Source organism: Neoarius graeffei, chromosome 10 (assembly GCF_027579695.1).
Source record: "Neoarius graeffei isolate fNeoGra1 chromosome 10, fNeoGra1.pri, whole genome shotgun sequence".
Classification (NCBI taxonomy): Eukaryota; Metazoa; Chordata; class Actinopteri; order Siluriformes; family Ariidae; genus Neoarius; species Neoarius graeffei.
In genome coordinates, this window is record NC_083578.1 from 55,950,221 (window position 1) to 55,970,152 (window position 19,932).

The 19,932-nt window shown below is 39.5% G+C and overlaps 1 protein-coding gene across 1 annotated transcript in view; it reads left to right on the forward strand.

The window, feature by feature from the left end:
* Positions 1–19,932, forward strand: part of grid2 (glutamate receptor, ionotropic, delta 2) — a 1,182,816-nt gene that overhangs the window by 1,011,957 nt on the left and 150,927 nt on the right. The window contains exon 12 of the mRNA XM_060930811.1: positions 19,409–19,547. Within this exon, the coding sequence (XP_060786794.1) occupies positions 19,409–19,547 (139 nt within the window). The remainder of the gene's footprint in view (positions 1–19,408; positions 19,548–19,932) is intronic.

The window sequence follows — 19,932 nt, forward strand, 5'->3', positions numbered from 1 at the left end:
TTGTGTCTGAACCATGAGATTATCTGATTTCCAATGCAACACGACGTGTGGAAATCAGAGTGCTTTCATGATAACAGGGGCTGATTTACGGTGCATGCAGTCACGTAGTACAGGAACAGAAGCTTACTGGAGGGGAAGTTTCCATGCACTGACTCCCGCGTTGGTAGGAGTGCACAGCAATTCTGCTGACAACACAAGGAAAAGTGCCACCTAGTGTCAAAATTGAGTAGTCACTGAGCTGTAACTTGCTGAGAAAGAGATGTATTTGTATATTTCATGTAAAAAAAAAAATCCCTGGTTGACTATGGATCTATTCAACAAAACACAAACTTTTTTTTTTTTCACTGGGTGTTTTTTTTTTTTAAATGTCAACTATTGAATGCTCACACAAAGTTAATGTATGATGGTGACTTTACACTGCACTAGAAAGAAAGGTTAGGTTCCCCTAAATCATATTATGTATAACACTTGATACTGATTGAAGAATAAGCTCAGAATTGGCAAAATAAAAAATAAAACTATGCCCAGGCATTTCTTTTTCTATGTAGGCTTTAGAAGGTTATTTAATTAGTATTTTAATTATTTATTTTATTTACTTTTTAATTATTTAATTTTAACAAAATGCATTCAGTATTTTGTAAAGTTTACTTTTTAATTTAAGTTTAAAAAAACAAACAAAAAAAACCCCACCTTGATTCTTTTTTCCCCATGCCATTTTATCATGGTATGAAAACCCTACAAAAAAAAAACAGGCTGATTTTAGGGGTGGACCTTTACATTTAAATATGAGAATAGCAATGGCGTGGGTGGAGATACGTGGATAATTCTAATTAGTTCCCCTTTCTAAACAAGAAGGGCTGACAAATCTAAACGGCTTGTTGAATTACATGTTTTCTGAAATGGGCAGCCCAAAAGAAATTGACTAGGTTGCTGTATTTCAGACTCTGTGGGTAGTCACTCCAGACACCCAAATGTATGTGCACAAACATTGAAAAAGGGAGTTTTTCATAATATGTCCCCTTTAAATAATTATAAACTGACTAGAAGCAGCTAATGTCATATTAAAATTTTGTACTTTATCCTTAAAATTGCAAACTGTGAAAAAATGGTCAGATTTCTTTTTCCTGCAGTTTTTTTAAATAAATATAAAGAAAATTATTTTAGATAAAAATGAATTTTTTGTAGCCATTAAGTATCATCGAACACGAATGTATTAATTTTGTAATACTTTGCTTTAAAAATAAGTTGGAGTCAGTGATTTTTAAGTCAAAACACTTTTTGTAATAAGCATGCATGTGTTTTGTGAGTGTGTCTTTGTAGGGAACGCTGTCTGATGTTTGTATGTTGAGCTTCAAACCAAATTTTCACCAATATCACTGGCAACACTTAAATTCAATTAAGTCCCCAAGAAATAGCTTGAAAGCTGTGATTGGATTCTGTATGCTGACATTTCCTTTGAAAACAGAAGTCAGAGTGACAGCATGTTGAAGTTGTCTTACACAAAAAAATGACACAAACCCAGTAGCTGTAACAGCCACACCCCCACTGAATCCAGTCAAACTTGACAGTAGCTGAGTGCACTAAATAAATATGGAGAGTAGAGGGTTTTCTTTTTCCAACTGATTTTTACAGTCACCTTCACCCACACCTGTTCACTTTAACAAGGAGGTCAAAATAAATGAAGAGATGTCATGTCTTTGGAGTTATGACATACATTTGAGCCAAAGTCAACTGTCAGATGGTTACAGAGAGCTACAGGGTCATCACTCGGAGGCATAGGACCTGTCTGAGTTGTAGGCTTATAATTATCTTGTCTCATCTCATTATCTCTAGCCGCTTTATCCTGTTCTACAGGGTCGCAGGCAAGCTGGAGCCTATCCCAGCTGACTACAGGCGAAAGGCGGGGTACACCCTGGACAAGTCGCCAGGTCATCACAGAGCTGACATAGACACAGACAACCATTCACACTCACATTCACACCTACGGTCAATTTTTCAACCATTCCTGCTGATCCAGGGAATCAACTCAGCAATCTTTCAATCCCAAAGCTGTTTCTTTAACCTTTAGGCCACAGCTTCCCCAACAGCAGGACATACAGAGAGCATTTAAACACAAGAATAGTGCAGGAATGATGTGTCATCATTATTAAATTGTGATTATGACAAAATGTATAATTAAAATGAGAATATTTCCAAAATCAGGATATATACACATAGAGATAACGTTCATCTTCTTATGTCAAAAAATATTTAATTTGTTCACTATGCTCACTCGTGAAATATGTTCACTATTCAGAGTTAAACTTCATATCTTTGCACCCCTGTGTAATATTCACTCTCTCTCTCTCTCTCTCTCTCTCTCTCTCTCTCTCATATATATATATATATATATATATATATATATATATATATATGTGGGGGGGGTTAAAAATTTATATACAGGGTGTCTCAAAAAAAATGTACTCACACTTTAACTGTCCCTAATATGCTGCCTTTTTTGTGTTGCAGGTGTAATTAATTAATCACAGCATGGCAGGAAATTATTGCACCAAACCAAGAACAATTGATGCATTGAAATTGGAAATTGAAAGACAATGTCGCGATATTCCTAATGACCTGTTTCGTGACGTTTGCGAATCCCTTGGTGCGCGTTATCAGCTTTGTCTGGACAATAATGGTCATCAATTTGAACATTTGCGAACATGATTCTTCAATTACATTTGTCTTCTGCATTCGAAGCTATTCCATTTCACTTTATGTTCATAAATAAAGGTTTTCTCGTCATTCAAAATGTGAGTAAATTTTTTTTGAGACACCCTGTGTGTGTGTGTGTATATATATATATATATATAAATAAGTGATGTCATTAATATCCTGAAGATATTGGAAACTGTTAATTAGGGGTGGCACGATGGTGTAATGGTTAGCACTGTTACCTCACAGCAAGAAGGTCTTGGGTTTGAGCCCAGTGGCCAACGAGGGCCTTTCTGTGTGGAGTTTGCATGTTCTCCCCGTGTCCATGTGGGTTTCTTCCGGGTGCTCCGGTTTCCCCCACAGTCCAAAGACATGCAGGTTAGGTTAACTGGTGGCTCTAAATTGACCGTAGGTGTGAGTGTGAATGGTTGTTTGTCTCTATGTGTCAGCCTTGCGATGATCTGGTGACTTGTCCAGGGTGTACCCCGCCTCTCGCCTGTAGTCAGCTGGGATAGGCTCCAGCTTGCCTGTGACCCTGTACAGGATAAGTGGCTACAGATGATGGATGGATGGATGGATGGATGGATGGATGTGTTATTCAGGTCTGGGATGTTATATGAAAAATACGAGTTTAACACAAAAAGATAAACTTCATATCTTCAAGCCAACATGTATTTTTCTTTTTATTATATAGACACATTCACAAACAAAAAGTACCCAAATTTATCAAAACAATTCATCAATATCCTCACTTATGAGGATATTGAAAAATATGTTACCCATATATTCTGGGTTCAAGCCCAGTGGCTGACGGGGGCCTTTCTGTGTGAAGTTTTCATGTTCATGTTCTCCCTGTGTCTGTGGGGGTTTCTTCCAGGTGCTCCGGTTTCCCCTAAAGACATGCAATTAGGTTAACTGGCTATTCTAAATTGTCCATAGGTGTGAATGGTTGTTTTCCAAGCCTGGAAATGGGAGGGTTGCAGCAGGAAGGGCATCTGGTGTAAAACTATGTTCCAATTAATATGACGTGGATTAATAGGGTTCACATGGCAGCGACCCTACACACAAAAGTGGGACAAGCTGGAAGAAGTGAGTGAGTGCTCTGAAGGACTCCTTGACCTTGAGCTGATAATTCAGCTCAGCCTCTCAAGAAAAGAGGGCAGCAGAGTGCCCCATCTACTCACCCTCAACAGGGCCCTTCATAGAGCTTCACTTTGAATTTTTGCTCAGCTGGGATAGGCTCCAGCTTGCCTGCGACCCTGTAGGACAGGATAAAGCGGCTAGAGATAATGAGATGAGATTATATTATGTTAGTACAGTTGAGCTGCACATAAAATTCCAGTGGTATTTCACTTCTGTTCAGTGAATAGATTCATGTAACCTGATTAAGCTGAAGAAATCTGTTGAGGGTTTTCTCTATCAGTTTGTTTTAATAGTTGTCTCTGAAGTTCAAACACCCTTATCTGTAGATTTAGGTTTTGCACTCTGTCTATGTAGAAGCTTGCTCCCATTATTGATCTGGAAAACAATTCTATTTGGCTCGCTGTCTAACCCTCAAATGTGAGAAAACACAATAGATTTCTTTTGGCTATAGATCACTTTGTGTGAGGGCTCTCTCAGAGTGAATGCTTGCATACTGTGAGGGGCTGAATGGAGTGCATCATGTCTGGTCTCCTACATTATAGAACTAGGAGTGAGGAACCTGCTGGAGCTAGTGCCTGCTGATTTTGATGTGCATATCAAGGTGGTTATGAATCTCAGTCATAAGTCTCCCAGATAAAAGCTACATTACCGGCTGGGTCATTTTTCTAAAGATCAACATCCTGCAGTCAAAAAAAAAATGTGCAATCAGTTTTCTTTCTGGACCAGTTGTAGCAGTATTCACCACTGAGAAAGTCTCATATTCAGTTTTTATGCACCATTTTTGCAAATCCTCCTCCTTGATAATTCACTGCAGTGCATTGGGAATACCCAACTTTTTCTTGGATAAGGTGTTGCGAGCAAACGGTGATCCTAGATCTGGAGAGCTATAATAGCTTGTTAGGTTTTTTTTTCTTCTCTTTGTTCTTTGATAGCTCTGACACTTTTACCTATGCAATAACCCCGGCCTGACTGATGAAGCCAAGGTTTTTCATATTATTCCCAAAAAGAATGTTAGGAAGCTTATGAAAAATGACTGCAGCTGTTATACTGTATGTGTGGGAAAAAAATCTGCCTGACCTTCAGAGGGACCTCCTGACAGTTCTTCAAATTAAAAGTCCAAAGACTTTAATTTAGTGTTAAAGCATCATCCATCCATCCATTATCTGTAGCCGCTTATCCTGTCCTACAGGGTCGCAGGCAAGCTGGAGCCTATCCCAGCTGACTATGGGCGAGAGGCGGGGTACACCCTGGACAAGTCACCAGGTCATCGCAGGGCTAACACACAGGCACAGAAAACCATTTATGCTCACATTCACATCTACGGTCAATTTAGAGCCACCAGTTAGCCTAACCTGCATGCCTTTGGACTGTGGGGGAAACCGGAGCACCCGGAGGAAACCCACACGGACACGGGGAGAGCATACAAACTCCACACATAACGGCCCTCGCCGGCCGCTGGGCTCGAACCCGGACCTTCTTGCTGTGAGGCGACAGTGCTAACCACTACACCACCATGCCACCCTGCTAAAGCATCAGATAAGTAAAAAAAAAATTACTGGGTTTCATGTGATGTCACATCCGCCTCATTAGTTATTCAAAACTTTAGCTGATGGTTTACCAAAGCTCAGATGACAAAGTGTTTGTACGGAGAAGGTGCATTGCTTGCATGAAAAATGCATTACGCTTGCGTTGTTTTAGGTTGTTCGAATTGATCAAACCATGAAACTGATAAAAGTTTCTTCAGGGTTCCCTGTGAACTAATAAAAAAGGGTGAACGAACACAGGATTTCACAAAAAGACATCGAGAAAGGTGGCTTTTGAACCTCTCACTGAAATCGAAGGGAGTCGAGTCGAAGCATGCTCGAGTTTGCAGTGATCACTTCGTGAAAGGTTTATATATTCCTCTCAGCTATGTCCTTAGTGTTTTCCAAGCACTTTTCTTGCTATGTGTTTTTATTTTACTGTACTTTTTTATTCACAAAGCACTAAAGTCCCTAGGTGTTTCTTTGTTTACTCCTCACCCCTCACAAGTCCAGATGCATGAAGGTCGCGACAAAATTCCTACCCAGCCATACAGTTACAATGCTCCGTGATCACTTCTCCGTCTTGTTTAACTAAGATCCAGGACTTTAAAGGGGTTTCTGATGATCTTTGTGAATGATTTACCTGAGAGATAAGAGCGAATACAAGTGAGAATCAAGCAAACTGTTGTTTGTTTACACTTCAACTTGTAGCACTTTGTTGTAAAGACACGAAGAAAAAGCTTAAAAAAAAACATACTTACACGGGCAAAAACAATACAAGATTCATTCGGCAGCGACTTGATACAGAGGTCCTTTATCCAGCCACATACAAAAAAGTTGTAAGCCTCCATACTCTTCCACGCTTTCATCTGTTTTGCGGTGTAGAAGGACGTATGCAACACCAGATTGTTTGAGATGTTGGGGAACTCGACTGAAAGGTAGTTTTCGAGCTCATATGACAAATCCTCCTTTCCCAGACTGTAGGGGTCGATTCCATTGCACATAGCAATCTTCTGAATATATCAGCAGTGGCTTCTAGATTATGAGCATACTCTGATAAGTTATTGCTAGTTGTTTGCACTATGGCAGCTGTTTTGGTTTGCTAGACTGCCAGCTGTTTTTCCAGAAGTGAAATCACTAAGAAAAGTCACATGACTGAAACCTAAGAATTGTCCTTTAAAGAAGACACTCCCATTCCTTAAACCTTCCCAATCCATGGATTGATTATAAACCACTACACATTGTACTCTCAGCATTTCACTACACATTGTACTTTGTATAATTGTATGTGACAAAATAAATTTGATTTGATAAATAAAAGAATTCAGAATGTGATCTAATTGTCTAACTAATTGTCACAGAAACATGTCTTGATTCCAATCTCGCCAACATTATGATGTGGAAAGGAGACTCTGTGAGTGCATGTCAGCAGGACATTTTCTTCTAGTAGACAACTAAACTGGGCGGCACGGTGGTGTAGTGGTTAGCACTGTCGCCTCACAGCAAGAAGGGCCGGGTTCGAGCCCCGTGGCCAGCAAGGGCCTTTCTGTGCGGAGTTTGCATGTTCTCCCCGTGTCTGCGTGGGTTTCCTCCGGGTGCTCCGGTTTCCCCCACAGTCCAAAGACATGCAGGTTAGGTTAACTGGTGACTCTAAATTGACCGTAGGTGTGAATGTGAGTGTGAATGGTTGTCTGTGTCTATGTGTCAGCCCTGTGATGACCTGGCGACTTGTCCAGGGTGTACCCCGCCTTTCGCCCGTAGTCAGCTGGGATAGGCTCCAGCTTGCCTGCGACCCTGTAGAACAGGATAAAGTGGCTAGAGATAATGAGATGAGATGAGACAACTAAACTGTTAGGACTTCAGTAGTCAGAAATGGTGTCACATACTGTATCTTATTGAGCTTTGGCTAAGGAAAGTGTATGATGCACTGGGATGGTTTCCATGAGTCACAAGGAAAAACGGCACATTTTTAACCTTAGCCATCAACATAACAGAAAAATTAAAATGGAGCAAATCCATCACTGGAGTATGACAAATGCATCTCCTGTGTAGCTTCTGTCCTCGACAGTGCTAGAAGAGGCTTTCAGTTGAGATCCAGATGCTTCCCTGCGTTGACATTTTTGGTTGGGGACATATACAGTGTCATCCACAATTATTGGCACCCTGTGTAACGATTAGTAAAAATGGTTAGTAAAAATCCACCTTTTCGTGAAGTCGCTACATCTCACACTGGAAAAAAAAAGAGAAAAATCCAACCTTTTATTTGAAATAAATTTATTCAGAGCAAAACAAATCCCTCAATAAGAAATAATTACTTTCAATAAAACCATGTGTCACAATTATTAGCACCCCTGGAAATTATACTGAACACAATGTAACTGAAACATGTTCCCTATTTCAATAGTACAGTTTTGAGTTGATTGGAGTGTGTAGGAACTTTCAAGCTGTAATCCATGACTTCCTGATTAACTGGGAAACAAACATGAGGGGCGGCACGGTGGTGTAGTGGTTAGCGCTGTCGCCTCACAGCGAGAAGGTCCAGGTTCAAGCCCGGTGGCCAGTGAGGGCCTTTCTATGCGGAGTTTGCATGTTGTCCATGTGGGTTTCTCCGGGTGCTCCGGTTTTCCCCACAGTCCAAAGACATGCAGGTTAGGTTAACTGGTGACTTGAAATTGACCTTAGGTGTGAATGGTCGTCTGTGTCTATGTGTCGGCCCTGTGATGACCTGCCGACTTGTCCAGGGTGTACCCCGCTTTTTGCCCATAGTCAGCTGGGATAGGCTCTAGCTTACCTGTGACCCTCTAGAACAGGATAAAGCGGCTAGAGATAATGAGATGAGACAAATATGAGGTGACACAGAGGCCATCAACATGGGAAAGATAAAAGAACACAAACCAAATGAGAGAGAAGTGTGTGTGTGTGTGTGTGTGTGTGTGTGTGAGAGAGAGAGAGAGACCTCCATAAGTCAGGGAATGGTTACAAAAAAATAGCTACTCGCCTGAAAATGTCCATTTCTACTGTTAGGGCAATAATTAAAAAGTGGACACCAACTGGAACTGTCACAAACTTGCCTGGAAGAGGACCAAAGTTTATTTTGCCCTCACGTACAGTGAGGTGGAGGGTAAGAGAGGCAAAAAAAAAAAAATCCCCAAAGATTACTGTTGGTGAATTACAAGAAAACTTAAAATATTAGGGTTTCCAAGTCTCCAAAACCACCATTAGACACCACCTTCATGCCAACAGATTATTTGGAAGGTATGCCAGAAAAAAAGCCTTTCCTGTCAGTTTACCACAAATGTAAGTGTCTGAAGTTTGCAAAACATTACTATAACTTTAACTGGAACCATGTTCTATGGTCTGATGTAACAAAAATGGAACTTTTTGACAATAAACACTCAAGGTGGATTTGGCGTGAAAATGATGGCTATAATGAAAAGAATTCTATCTGAACTGTAAAATATGGTGGAAGTTCTGTGATGTATTGGAGTTGTTTTTCCTCCAAAGGCTCTGGAAACCTTGTTAGGGTATGTGCAGTGTTGTAGTCGAGTTACTAAACCTCGAGTCCCCAGTGTTCAAGTCCGAGTCATTAAAGAAAATTTCAAGTCGAGTCCACTATTGATCCGAGTCGAGTCTGAGAACAAGACTCCAGCCAAACCATTTGACGGTGGCTGTTGCTGCCTTTATGTGAAACCGTCTCTGCTACTGTGTTGGACTAACATTACTGCTTGACTGCCCCATTTTAGTTAATAGACTACAGGTAAAAAGCTTGTTCATCGCTCAGCAAGCCCTGCCTGCTATCAACAGGGCAAATAACATGAGAGAGGGTTAACACTAGCTAGTTCATCGCTCAGTGAGCCCCGCGATCAACAGAGCAATGAACATAGCATGTCACTTACTTCTCTGGGTGGAGTCTTGCCAAATGACGATTGAAGTTTGAGGTTGTCCCCGTCGTCTCCTCGATAGTTCTTCTACATATGGAACACATAGCAGTGCATTTTTTCCCCACTGCACAAGAAGTCTGTATTAGCAAAGCGGACAATCCTAGGGGTTTCTCTCCAGGCATTTTACCGCCATTAACATTAGTTTGTTCCTGAACATAACATATGAACAGGTGAATGTGCATTCTCTTGCACAAAATTAGTATAAAAATTAATGTAGATATAAATATCTTATGCTAAATTATTATGGCATGTTACAAAAAATAAAGAAAAATCTGAGTCCTCATCTCCAGTTTACGAGTCCGAATGCAGTTAATGCACAAGTCTGAGTCTAAGTCCGAGTCATCAGTGCTCAAGTCCAAGTCAAGTCACAAGTCCTTAAAATTAGGGCACGAGTTGGACTCGCATACTACAAGCTTGGGCACATGGAATCATGGACTCCATGAAATACCATGACACATTAAATAAAAATATGGATGCCTCTGCCAGGAAACTAAAACTGGGTCATCATTGGATCTTCCAGCAGGACACTGATCCAAAGCATGTGTCCAAATCAACACAAAAATGTTTAGCTGACCACAGAATCAAGCTACTGCCATGGACATCTCAGTCCCCTGACCTGAATCACCTGTGGGGTGAGCTGAAGAGGTGAGAGCACAAGAGAGGGACTAGGACCCTGGATGATCTGGAGAGATTGTGTAAAGAGGAATGGGCTCCAGTGCCCTACTCTGTATCTCCAACTTTATAAAATGTTATAGAAGACTTGGTGCTGTTTTACTGGCAAAGGGAGGTTGTACAAAGTATTCAATGCAGGGGTGCCAATAATAGTTGCACATGTACTTTTGTTGAAAATAATTATTTCTTGATGAGGGATTTTTCTCCGAATAAATTTATTTCCATTAAAGGTTGGATTTTTCTCATTTTTTCAGTGTGAGATGAAGTTACTTCACCAAAAGGTGGATTTTTCGAACCCTTTTAACTAATCTTTACAGGGGGGGAGCCAATAACTGTGGAGGGCACTATAAATGTCATGTTCCAGTTACATGTCATGGATGAATATTGACAGGGCCATGCAGTAATTGATACTATAATCATGTACTCAGAGTCATAAAATGAATCGGATACAAACACTGCAACTGCAAAGTTAACATTTACCACAAAAAAAAATAATTAAAGACTGTGTTAGGGATTCTGAGTACTATAAGAGAAATAATACTTTCAAAAAAGATACAGTATGGTACAGTTTATTATTTCTTTGAAGTGGTACAACTTTTCTACCTTTAGTATGCATAGTTTATTTGAAAATATGAATGTAGTTTTCTCCAAAACTCATGAGATATAATCATGTGTCAGGATAGGAGGTGACAGATGGATGTAAAAGCAGAAAGAGAACTTATTCAGGCAATCAGTGAAGCAAATCCAAAACATGACAAAATCAGAGTCCATAATCAGGCAAGGTTCAGGCAAGGCACAAACAGGATATCAAAGGCAAAAAAGCAAAATCCAAAAACAGACAAAGTCAAAACCAGAACAAACTGTGCAGAAATCTCAGGTTTTGTAAAGTCAAATCAACAGAACTGACCTTGTGTGCGAAATCATTCACTACTCACTATATAGTGGACTATATAGTGAGTTTGCCATTTTGTAGTGCTGTCCGAATGTATAATGAGAATTACTACTGTACACCCTATATAGTACACTCATAGTATCCCACAATACATCATGTGGGATACTATGAGTGCACTATATAGGGTGTACACTAACCAAGCAATACACAGTGGTGCTTGAAAGTTTGTGAACCCTTTAGAATTGTCTATATTTCTGCATAAATATGACCTAAAACATCATCAGATTTTCACACAAGTCCTAAAAGTAGATAAAGAGAACCCAGTTCAACAAATGAGACAAAATATTATACTTGATCATTTATTTATTAAGGAAAATGATCCAATATTACATATCTGTGAGTGGCAAAAGTATGTGAACCTCTAGGATTAGCAGTTAATTTGAAGGTGAAATTAGAGTCAGGTGTTTTCAATCAATGGGATGACAATCAGGTGTGAGTGGGCACCGTGTTTTATTTAAAGAAGAGGGATCTATCAAAGTCTGATCTTCACAACACGTTTGTGGAAGAGTATCATGGCACGAACAAAGGAGATCTCTGAGGACCTCAGAGAAAGCATTGTTGATGCTCATCAGGCTGGAAAAGGTTACAAAACCATCTCTAAAGAGTTTGGACTCCACCAATCCACAGTCAGACAGATTGTGTACAAATGGAGGAAATTCAAGACCATTGTTACCCTCCCCAGGAGTGGTCGACCAACAAAGATCACTCCAAGAGTAAGGTGTGTAATAGTCGGCGAGGTCACAAAGGACCCCAGGGCATGGCCATAGACAGCTATGAGGCCACTGAGGTCTAGACCTCGGTCATTTTTAAGAGCTGAAAATACATTTGTATGCTAAATATTAATCTGGATAAAAAAATAAAGAATAACATTAAAACGTCTCTGTAAAAAGTGCATTGTTTATTACGTTAAATGTTGATTCTGTCTTCTGTGTCTGTTTCGTGCAAGCGGCTCTGAGACCAAGAACACAAAAATGAATGAGCGTGCGACTCGGGGGAGGAACGCAGTGCAGAGACACGATTTTTTCATGGTAACCATCAGCACACTTTCATGAAGCTGTTAAATTTACATTTTCGAAGCAACGCAGTTTTGTCCTCATTGCTTGGGCCAGATCAAACCATTAAACATGCTTAAATTATTCTTACTCTTGCCACATACATGATTTTTTTTCAAAACTGATGATATTCAGTTCAAACACCATTAAAAGTAATTTCAGGAATAGATCTCTTGTGTGACGTGTAATTCACCCCTCTCATTTACAACCCTGATTCCAAAAAAGTTGGGACAAAGTACAAATTGTAAATAAAAACGGAATGCAATGATGTGGAAGTTTCAAAATTCCATATTTTATTCAGAATAGAACATAGATGACATATCAAATGTTTAAACTGAGAAAATGTATCATTTAAAGAGAAAAATTAGGTGACTTTAAATTTCATGACAACACATCTCAAAAAAGTTGGGACAAGGCCATGTTTACCACTGTGAGACATCCCCTTTTCTCTTTACAACCGTCTGTAAATGTCTGGGGACTGAAGAGACAAGTTGCTCAAGTTTAGGGATAGAAATGTTAACCCATTCTTGTCGAATGTAGGATTCTAGTTGCTCAACTGTCTTAGGTCTTTTTTGTCGTATCTTCTGTTTTAAGATGCGCCAAATGTTTTCTATGGGTGAAAGATCTGGACTGCAGGCTGGCCAGTTCAGTACCCGGACCCTTCTTCTATGCAGCCATGATGCTGTAATTGATGCAGTATGTGGTTTGGCATTGTCATGTTGGAAAATGCAAGGTCTTCCCTGAAAGAGACGTCGTCTGGATGGGAGCATATGTTGCTCGAGAACCTGGATATACCTTTCAGCATTGATGGTGTCTTTCCAGATGTGTAAGCTGCCCATGCCACACGCACTAATGCAACCCCATACCATCAGAGATGCAGGCTTCTGAACTGAGCGCTGATAACAACTTGGGTCATCCTTCTCCTCTTTAGTCCGAATGACACGGCGTCCCTGATTTCCATAAAGAACTTCTTCAAATTTTGATTCATCTGACCACAGAACAGTTTTCCATTTTGCCTCATTCCATTTTAAATGAGCCTTGGCCCAGAGAAGATGTCTGCGCTTCTGGATCATGTTTAGATATGGCTTCTTCTTTGAACTATAGAGTTTTAGCTGGCAACGGCAGATGACACGGTGAATTGTGTTCACAGATAATGTTCTCTGGAAATATTCCCGAGTCCATTTTGTGATTTCCAATACAGAAGCATGCCTGTATGTGATGCAGTGCCGTCTAAGGGCCCGAAGATAATGGGCACCCAGTATGGTTTTCCGGCCTTGACCCTTACGCACAAAGATTCTTCCAGATTCTCTGAATCTTTTGATGATATTATGCACTGTAGATGATATGTTCAAACTCTTTGCAATTTTACACTAACTCCTTTCTGATATTGCTCCACTATTTGTTGGCACAGAATTAGGTGGATTGGTGATCCTCTTCCCATCTTTACTTCTGAGAGCCGCTGCCACTCCAAGATGCTCTTTTTATACCCAGTCATGTTAATGACCTATTGCCAATTGACGTAATGAGTTGTAATTTGGTCCTCCAGCTGTTCCTTTTTTGTACCTTTAACTTTTCCAGCCTCTTATTGCCCCTGTCCCAACTTTTTTGAGATGTGTTGCTGTCATGAAATTTCAAATGAGCCAATATTTGGCACGAAATTTCAAAATGTCTCACTTTCGACATTTGATATGTTGTCTATGTTCTATTGTGAATACAATATCAGTTTTTGAGATTTGTAAATTATTGCATTCCGTTTTTATTTACAATTTGTACTTTGTCCCAACTTTTTTGGAATTGGGGTTGTAAATATGTCGAAAAATTTTTGGTGTGCACTTTGCACGCGCATCATGGACCTTGGTGATTTTAAAATGCTGGCTACGGCCCTGCCCCAGGGTAACTTCTAAACAACTGAAGCCTTCTCTCACACTGGCTAATGTTCATGAGTCCACCATCAGGAGAACACTGAACAACAATGGTGTGCATGGCAGGGTTGCAAGAAGAAAGCCGCTGCTTTCCAAAAAGAACATTGCTGCTTGCCTGCAGTTTGCTAAAATCACGTGGACAAGCCAGAAGGCTATTGGAAAAATGTTTTGTGGACGGATGAAACCAAAATAGAACTTTTTGGTTTAAATGAGAAGCATTATGTTTGGAGAAAGGAAAGCACTGCATTCCAGCATAAGAACCTTATCCCATCTGTGAAACATGGTGGTGGTAGTATCATGGTTTGGGCCTGTTTTGCTGCATCTGGGCCAGGACGGCTTGCCATCATTGATGGAACAATGAATTCTGAATTTTACCAGCAAATTCTTCAGGAAAATGTCAGGACACGTGTCCATGAACTGAATCTCAAGAGAAGGTGGGTCATGCAGCAAGACAACGACTCTAAGCACACAAGTCGTTCTACCAAAGAATGGTTAAAGAAGAATAAAGTTAATGTTTTGGAATGGCCAAGTCAAAGTCCTGACCTTAATCCAATCGAAATGTTGTGGAAGGACCTGAAGTGAGCAGTTCATGTGAGGAAACCCACCAACATCCCAGAGTTGAAGCTGTTCTGTACGGAGGAATGGGCTAAAATTCTTCCAAGCTGGTGTGCTGGACTGATCAACAGTTACCGGAAATGTTTAGTTGCAGTTATTGCTGCACAATATCTGGTCACACCAGATACTGAAAGCAAAGCTTCACATACTTTTGCCACTTACAGATATGTAATGTTGGATCATTTTCCTCAATAAATAAATGACCAAGTATAATATTTTTGTCTCATTTGTTTAACAGGGTTCTCTTTATCTACTTTTAGGACTTGTGTGAAAATCTGATGATGTTTTAGGTAATATTTATGCAGATTAATAGAAAATTCTAAAGGGTTCACAAACTTTCAAGCATTACTGTACACCATCATGCATTGCAGTTGCACTGAAAGAAAAAAAGTGTGTTGGGGTGAATGGACAGAGGAAGAAACACATTATAAATGGACATTCAACTACAAACCCGATTCCAAAAAAGTTGGGACAAAGTACAAATTGTAAATAAAAACGGAATGCAATAATTTACAAATCTCAAAAACTGATATTGTATTCACAATAGAACATAGACAACATATCAAATGTCAAAAGTGAGACATTTTGAAATTTCGTGCCAAATATTGGCTCATTTGAAATTTCATGACAGCAACACATCTCAAAAAAGTTGGGACAGGGGCAATAAGAGGCTGGAAAAGTTAAAGGTACAAAAAAGGAACAGCTGGAGGACCAAATTGCAACTCATTACGTCAATTGGCAATAGGTCATTAACATGACTGGGTATAAAAAGAGCATCTTGGAGTGGCAGCGGCTCTCAGAAGTAATGATGGGAAGAGGATCACCAATCCCCCTAATTCTGTTCCAACAAATAGTGGGGCAATATCAGAAAAGAGTTCGACAGTGTAAAATTGCAAAGAGTTTGAACATATCATCATCTATAGTGCATAATATCATCAAAAGATTCAGAGAATCTGGAAGAATCTCTGTGCATAAGGGTCAAGGCCGGAAAACCATACTGGGTGCCCGTGATCTTCGGGCCCTTAGACGGCACTGCATCACATACAGGCATGCTTCTGTATTGGAAATCACAAAATGGGCTCAGGAAAATTTCAGAGAACATTATCTGTGAACACAATTCACCGTGCCATCTGCTGTTGCCAGCTAAAACTCTATAGTTCAAAGAAGAAGCCGTATCTAAACATGATCCAGAAGCGCAGACGTCTTCTCTGGGCCAAGGCTCATTTAAAATGGACTGTGGCAAAGTGGAAAACTGTTCTGTGGTCAGACGAATCAAAATTTGAAGTTCTTTATGGAAATCAGGGACGCAGTGTCATTCAGACTAAAGAGGAGAAGGACGACCCAAGTTGTTATCAGCACTCAGTTCAGAAGCCTGCATCTCTGATGGTATGGGGTTGCATTAGTGCGTGTGGCATGGGCAGCTTACACATCTGGAAAGACACCATCAATGCTGTAAGGTATATTCAGGTTCTAGAGCAACATATGCTCCCATCCAGATGACGTCTCTTTCAGGGAAGACCTTGCATTTTCCAACATGACAATGCCAAACCACATACTGCATCAATTACAGCATCATGGCTGCATAGAAGAAGGGTCCGGGTACTGAACTGGCCAGCCTGCAGTCCAGATCTTTCACTCATAGAAAACATTTGGCGCATCATAAAACGGAAGATACAACAAAAAAGACCTAAGACAGGTGAGCAACTAGAATCCTACATTCGACAAGAATGGGTTAACATTCCTATCCCTAAACTTGAGCAACTTGTCTCCTCAGTCCCCAGACGTTTACAGACGGTTGTAAAGAGAAAAGGGGATGTCTCACAGTGGTAAACATGGCCTTGTCCCAACTTTTTTGAGATGTGTTGTTGTCATGAAATTTAAAATCACCTAATTTTTCTCTTTAAATGATACATTTTCTCAGCTTAAACATTTGATATGTCATCTATGTTCTATTCTGAATAAAATATGGAATTTTGAAACTTCCACATCATTGCTTCCCTTTTTAATTTCCAATTTGTACTTTGTCCCTACTTTTTTGGAATCGGGGTTGTACAATTAAAAATAGTAAGAAATAAAAAATAAACTAAAGTAGAATAAGACCGATAAAATACAATAATAAAAGTTACAGTGGAGAGAGAGGAATTAATCAAAAGCTTCAAATTTGATTTAATAAAAGGCAGCGGCAAAGAAGAAAGTTTTCAGCCTTGATTTAAAAGAACTGAAAGATGCAGCAGACACAAAGTACTTTGTATTTATTTGTAATGTGGGAAACACGCTCAGTTTAATATGTATTTATCACAAAAATACATGCATGTATTTATTTTGAAAACCCACCAGATCTGGCATGTTTTAATTGTGCGACAATAATGACGTAAATAACGGCGCGGCAGAGGAGTGTTCAAAAGTGGGGTTTTTTTTCCGTTTTACCATTGAGTTCACTCTATAATCCTGTACATAGAAGTCCCTAGATAACGAGTGAGTGATTTCAGACACAGCCTGAGTGTTTACTTCACAATGAGCTGTGTGAACTGAAGTCCTTAAATAGTGTGCTGTGGTGATTGTGAACAGGTGTGTACTTAGAACTCAGGTGAGTGTGAGCAATGATGTGTGTGCTGGGTGCTGTAGTCCATGGCAGCCATGTTTGGAGGCTGCTATGAATTGTGGGAAACTGTGTATTGTGTGAATTACAGGTGCAGATGTGACACAGTGGATCAAAAATGATTTTTTCTGCCTCATTGAATATTATAAATATTGATTCACAAATTGCCCAGGGTTGATATTTCCTTTAAATTGCAGGAATACTACATTCATTGGAAAAGATACACACTAAAGATGCAAATGTTTATATAAACAAATATTTACAGGTGTATTTTGTGTCAAATCAAAACTTGGGTGATATTTCACTAAAATGTGATTAACGGTTTGTTTTATTTTTATATTTAAATTGGTTGTGTAGTGCATACAGTTGTGGTCAGAAATTTACATACAGTGACATGAATGTCATCTTAGATATGAATGTCATGGCAATATTTGGGCTTTCAGTAATTTCATTGAACTGTTCTTTTTTCTGTGGCAGAATGTACAGCATACATCTTTAATAAAAAAAAACACTAGAATTTGGTGCACAAGTTTTAATTTTCTTTGGGTTTTCTGAAATCAACACAGGGTCAAAATTACACATACATGGTCAAAAATATACATACAGCACTAGAATAATAGTGCTAATATTTGGGTAAAATGTCTCTTCGCAAGATTCACCTTGACCAAACATTTTTGTTTCCCATGAACAAGCTTCTGGCAGAATTCTGGTTGGATATTTCACGACTCTTCATGGTAGAATTGGGAGAGTTCAATTAAATTTGTTTTTTTTCTTGGCATGGACTCGACTTATAAGCAAGGTCCATATATTTTCAATAGGGTTGAAGTGAGGACTTATTTTAAGCTTTATGTTTGCCTGCTTTATCCTCCAGAACCAGTTCTGATGCGTGTTTGGGTTCATTGTCCTGTTGTAAGTCTCAAGTCATATTCAAGTTTCTGATGGTTTATGCTGAAGAATTCTGAGGTAGCCCTCCTTCTTCATTACTCCATCCACTTTGTGCAATGAACCAGTTCCACTGGCAGTAAAACAGCCCCAGAGCATGATGATCCTACCACTACCACCAGTTGGTACAGTGTTCCTCTGTACATGGTGGTCATTGTGGCCAAACGACTCAATCTTTGTCTCATCTGACCATATAGCTATCCTCCAGAAGGCTTTTTCTTTGTTTGTTTGGTCGGCTTCAAACTTTAGTTAAGCTTGAAGGTGTCAATTTAGGAGCAGGGGGTTATTTCTTGGATAGCAGCCTCTTACATGGTGATATAAAACTCACTGAACTGTAGACAGTGATCCATCAGCTTCCAGTTCATGGCAGGGCTGTGCTATGATGGTTCCCAGGTTGTTCTTGACCATCTACACCAATTTCCTTTCAGCTGAGGGTGACAGTTTGGGTTTTCTTGAAGCAAAGTGGCTTGGCAAAGTGACTACACCTCACAATAACTTGCATACAATTGTTTGAACTGATCTTGGAATTTGCAGTTGTTTAGAAATGGCTCCAAGAGACATTCTGGAGTTGTGTACATCTGCGATCCTCTTTCTCAGATCTGCACTGAGCTCCTTGGACTTTCCCATTGTATTGTGTGTGTTGGTCAATCCAGTGAGTGCTGTAAACAAACCCTTTTTATGAAGGCACAGAGAAGCTAACAGCTGTAGTCAATCATGGTGACTAACAGGAAGTTAAGAGACCTCAGCCTTGGCAAGATAAAAGACATTTTGGAAGTTTTAGCACCTCTGAATTGATAATCTAAGTGAGTGTATGTAAATTTTTGACCCTGCGTGTATAATTTTGACCCTGTGTTGATTTCCGAAAACCCAAAGAAAATTAAAACTTGTGCACCAAATTCTAGTGTTTTTTTTTTAAAGATGTATGCTGTACAATCATTCTGCCACAGAAAAAAAACAGTTTAAAGAAATTACTGAAAGCCCAAATATTGCCGTGACATTCATATCCAAGATGACATTCATGTCACTGTATGTAAACTTCTGACCACAACTGTATGTTCTGTAGCTGTAAGTCAATAATATTGTCATTATTTGTCACAATTTTGTAAAGAGCAATGATTAAAGATAGTGCGAAGTGTCTTCAAAATATTAATAATTAACCGTTTATATTTCCAAGCAAAACTAATGTTTGACATTTTTCTAACACCCTAAATAAAATACTTGTACTCTCTTCTGATTTACTGAACTGCTTTTTTGCAGGATGTTTATACTATATATTCTTGACCATTGGTACACCTTGCCCTTGGTCAATTTGCCATCAAAAAATGAACTCTCTCTCTCTCTTGCTCTCGATAGGTGGAGAAGTACCCTACACTACTTTAGCCACGAGGTTGATGATGGGTGTTTGGTGGCTCTTTGCTTTGATCGTCATTTCTTCTTACACGGCTAATCTGGCAGCCTTCCTCACCATTTCCCGCATTGAAAACTCCATCCAGTAAGTGTTTGCAATAATGTTTCTATTAACTCAGCCCTGCACTTACCTTTGAGACCTTTGTTACATTTTTGTATAAGGGGAAAATTATATCAGAATTGTTTTCTCTCTCACCTCAATTTCTTGGCAATACAATTTTCTGGGCTTCAGCAAACTTGTATCTTCCAGTCTCGTAAAGCGAGGAAAAGAAATCATTCTATATAGCAGATGCGATTGCACTGGATCCAGATGGAAGACTGTTCTGCCACATGATGTATTATGCTTGAGCTGAATAAGACAATCAGGATCAAGAAAATTCTACCTCATGTAACATTTTTATTCTCTTAAAATGCCAAAATAAGCGAATGATATCCATCACTCCGAGGACACACATGCGCAAAAACAGATA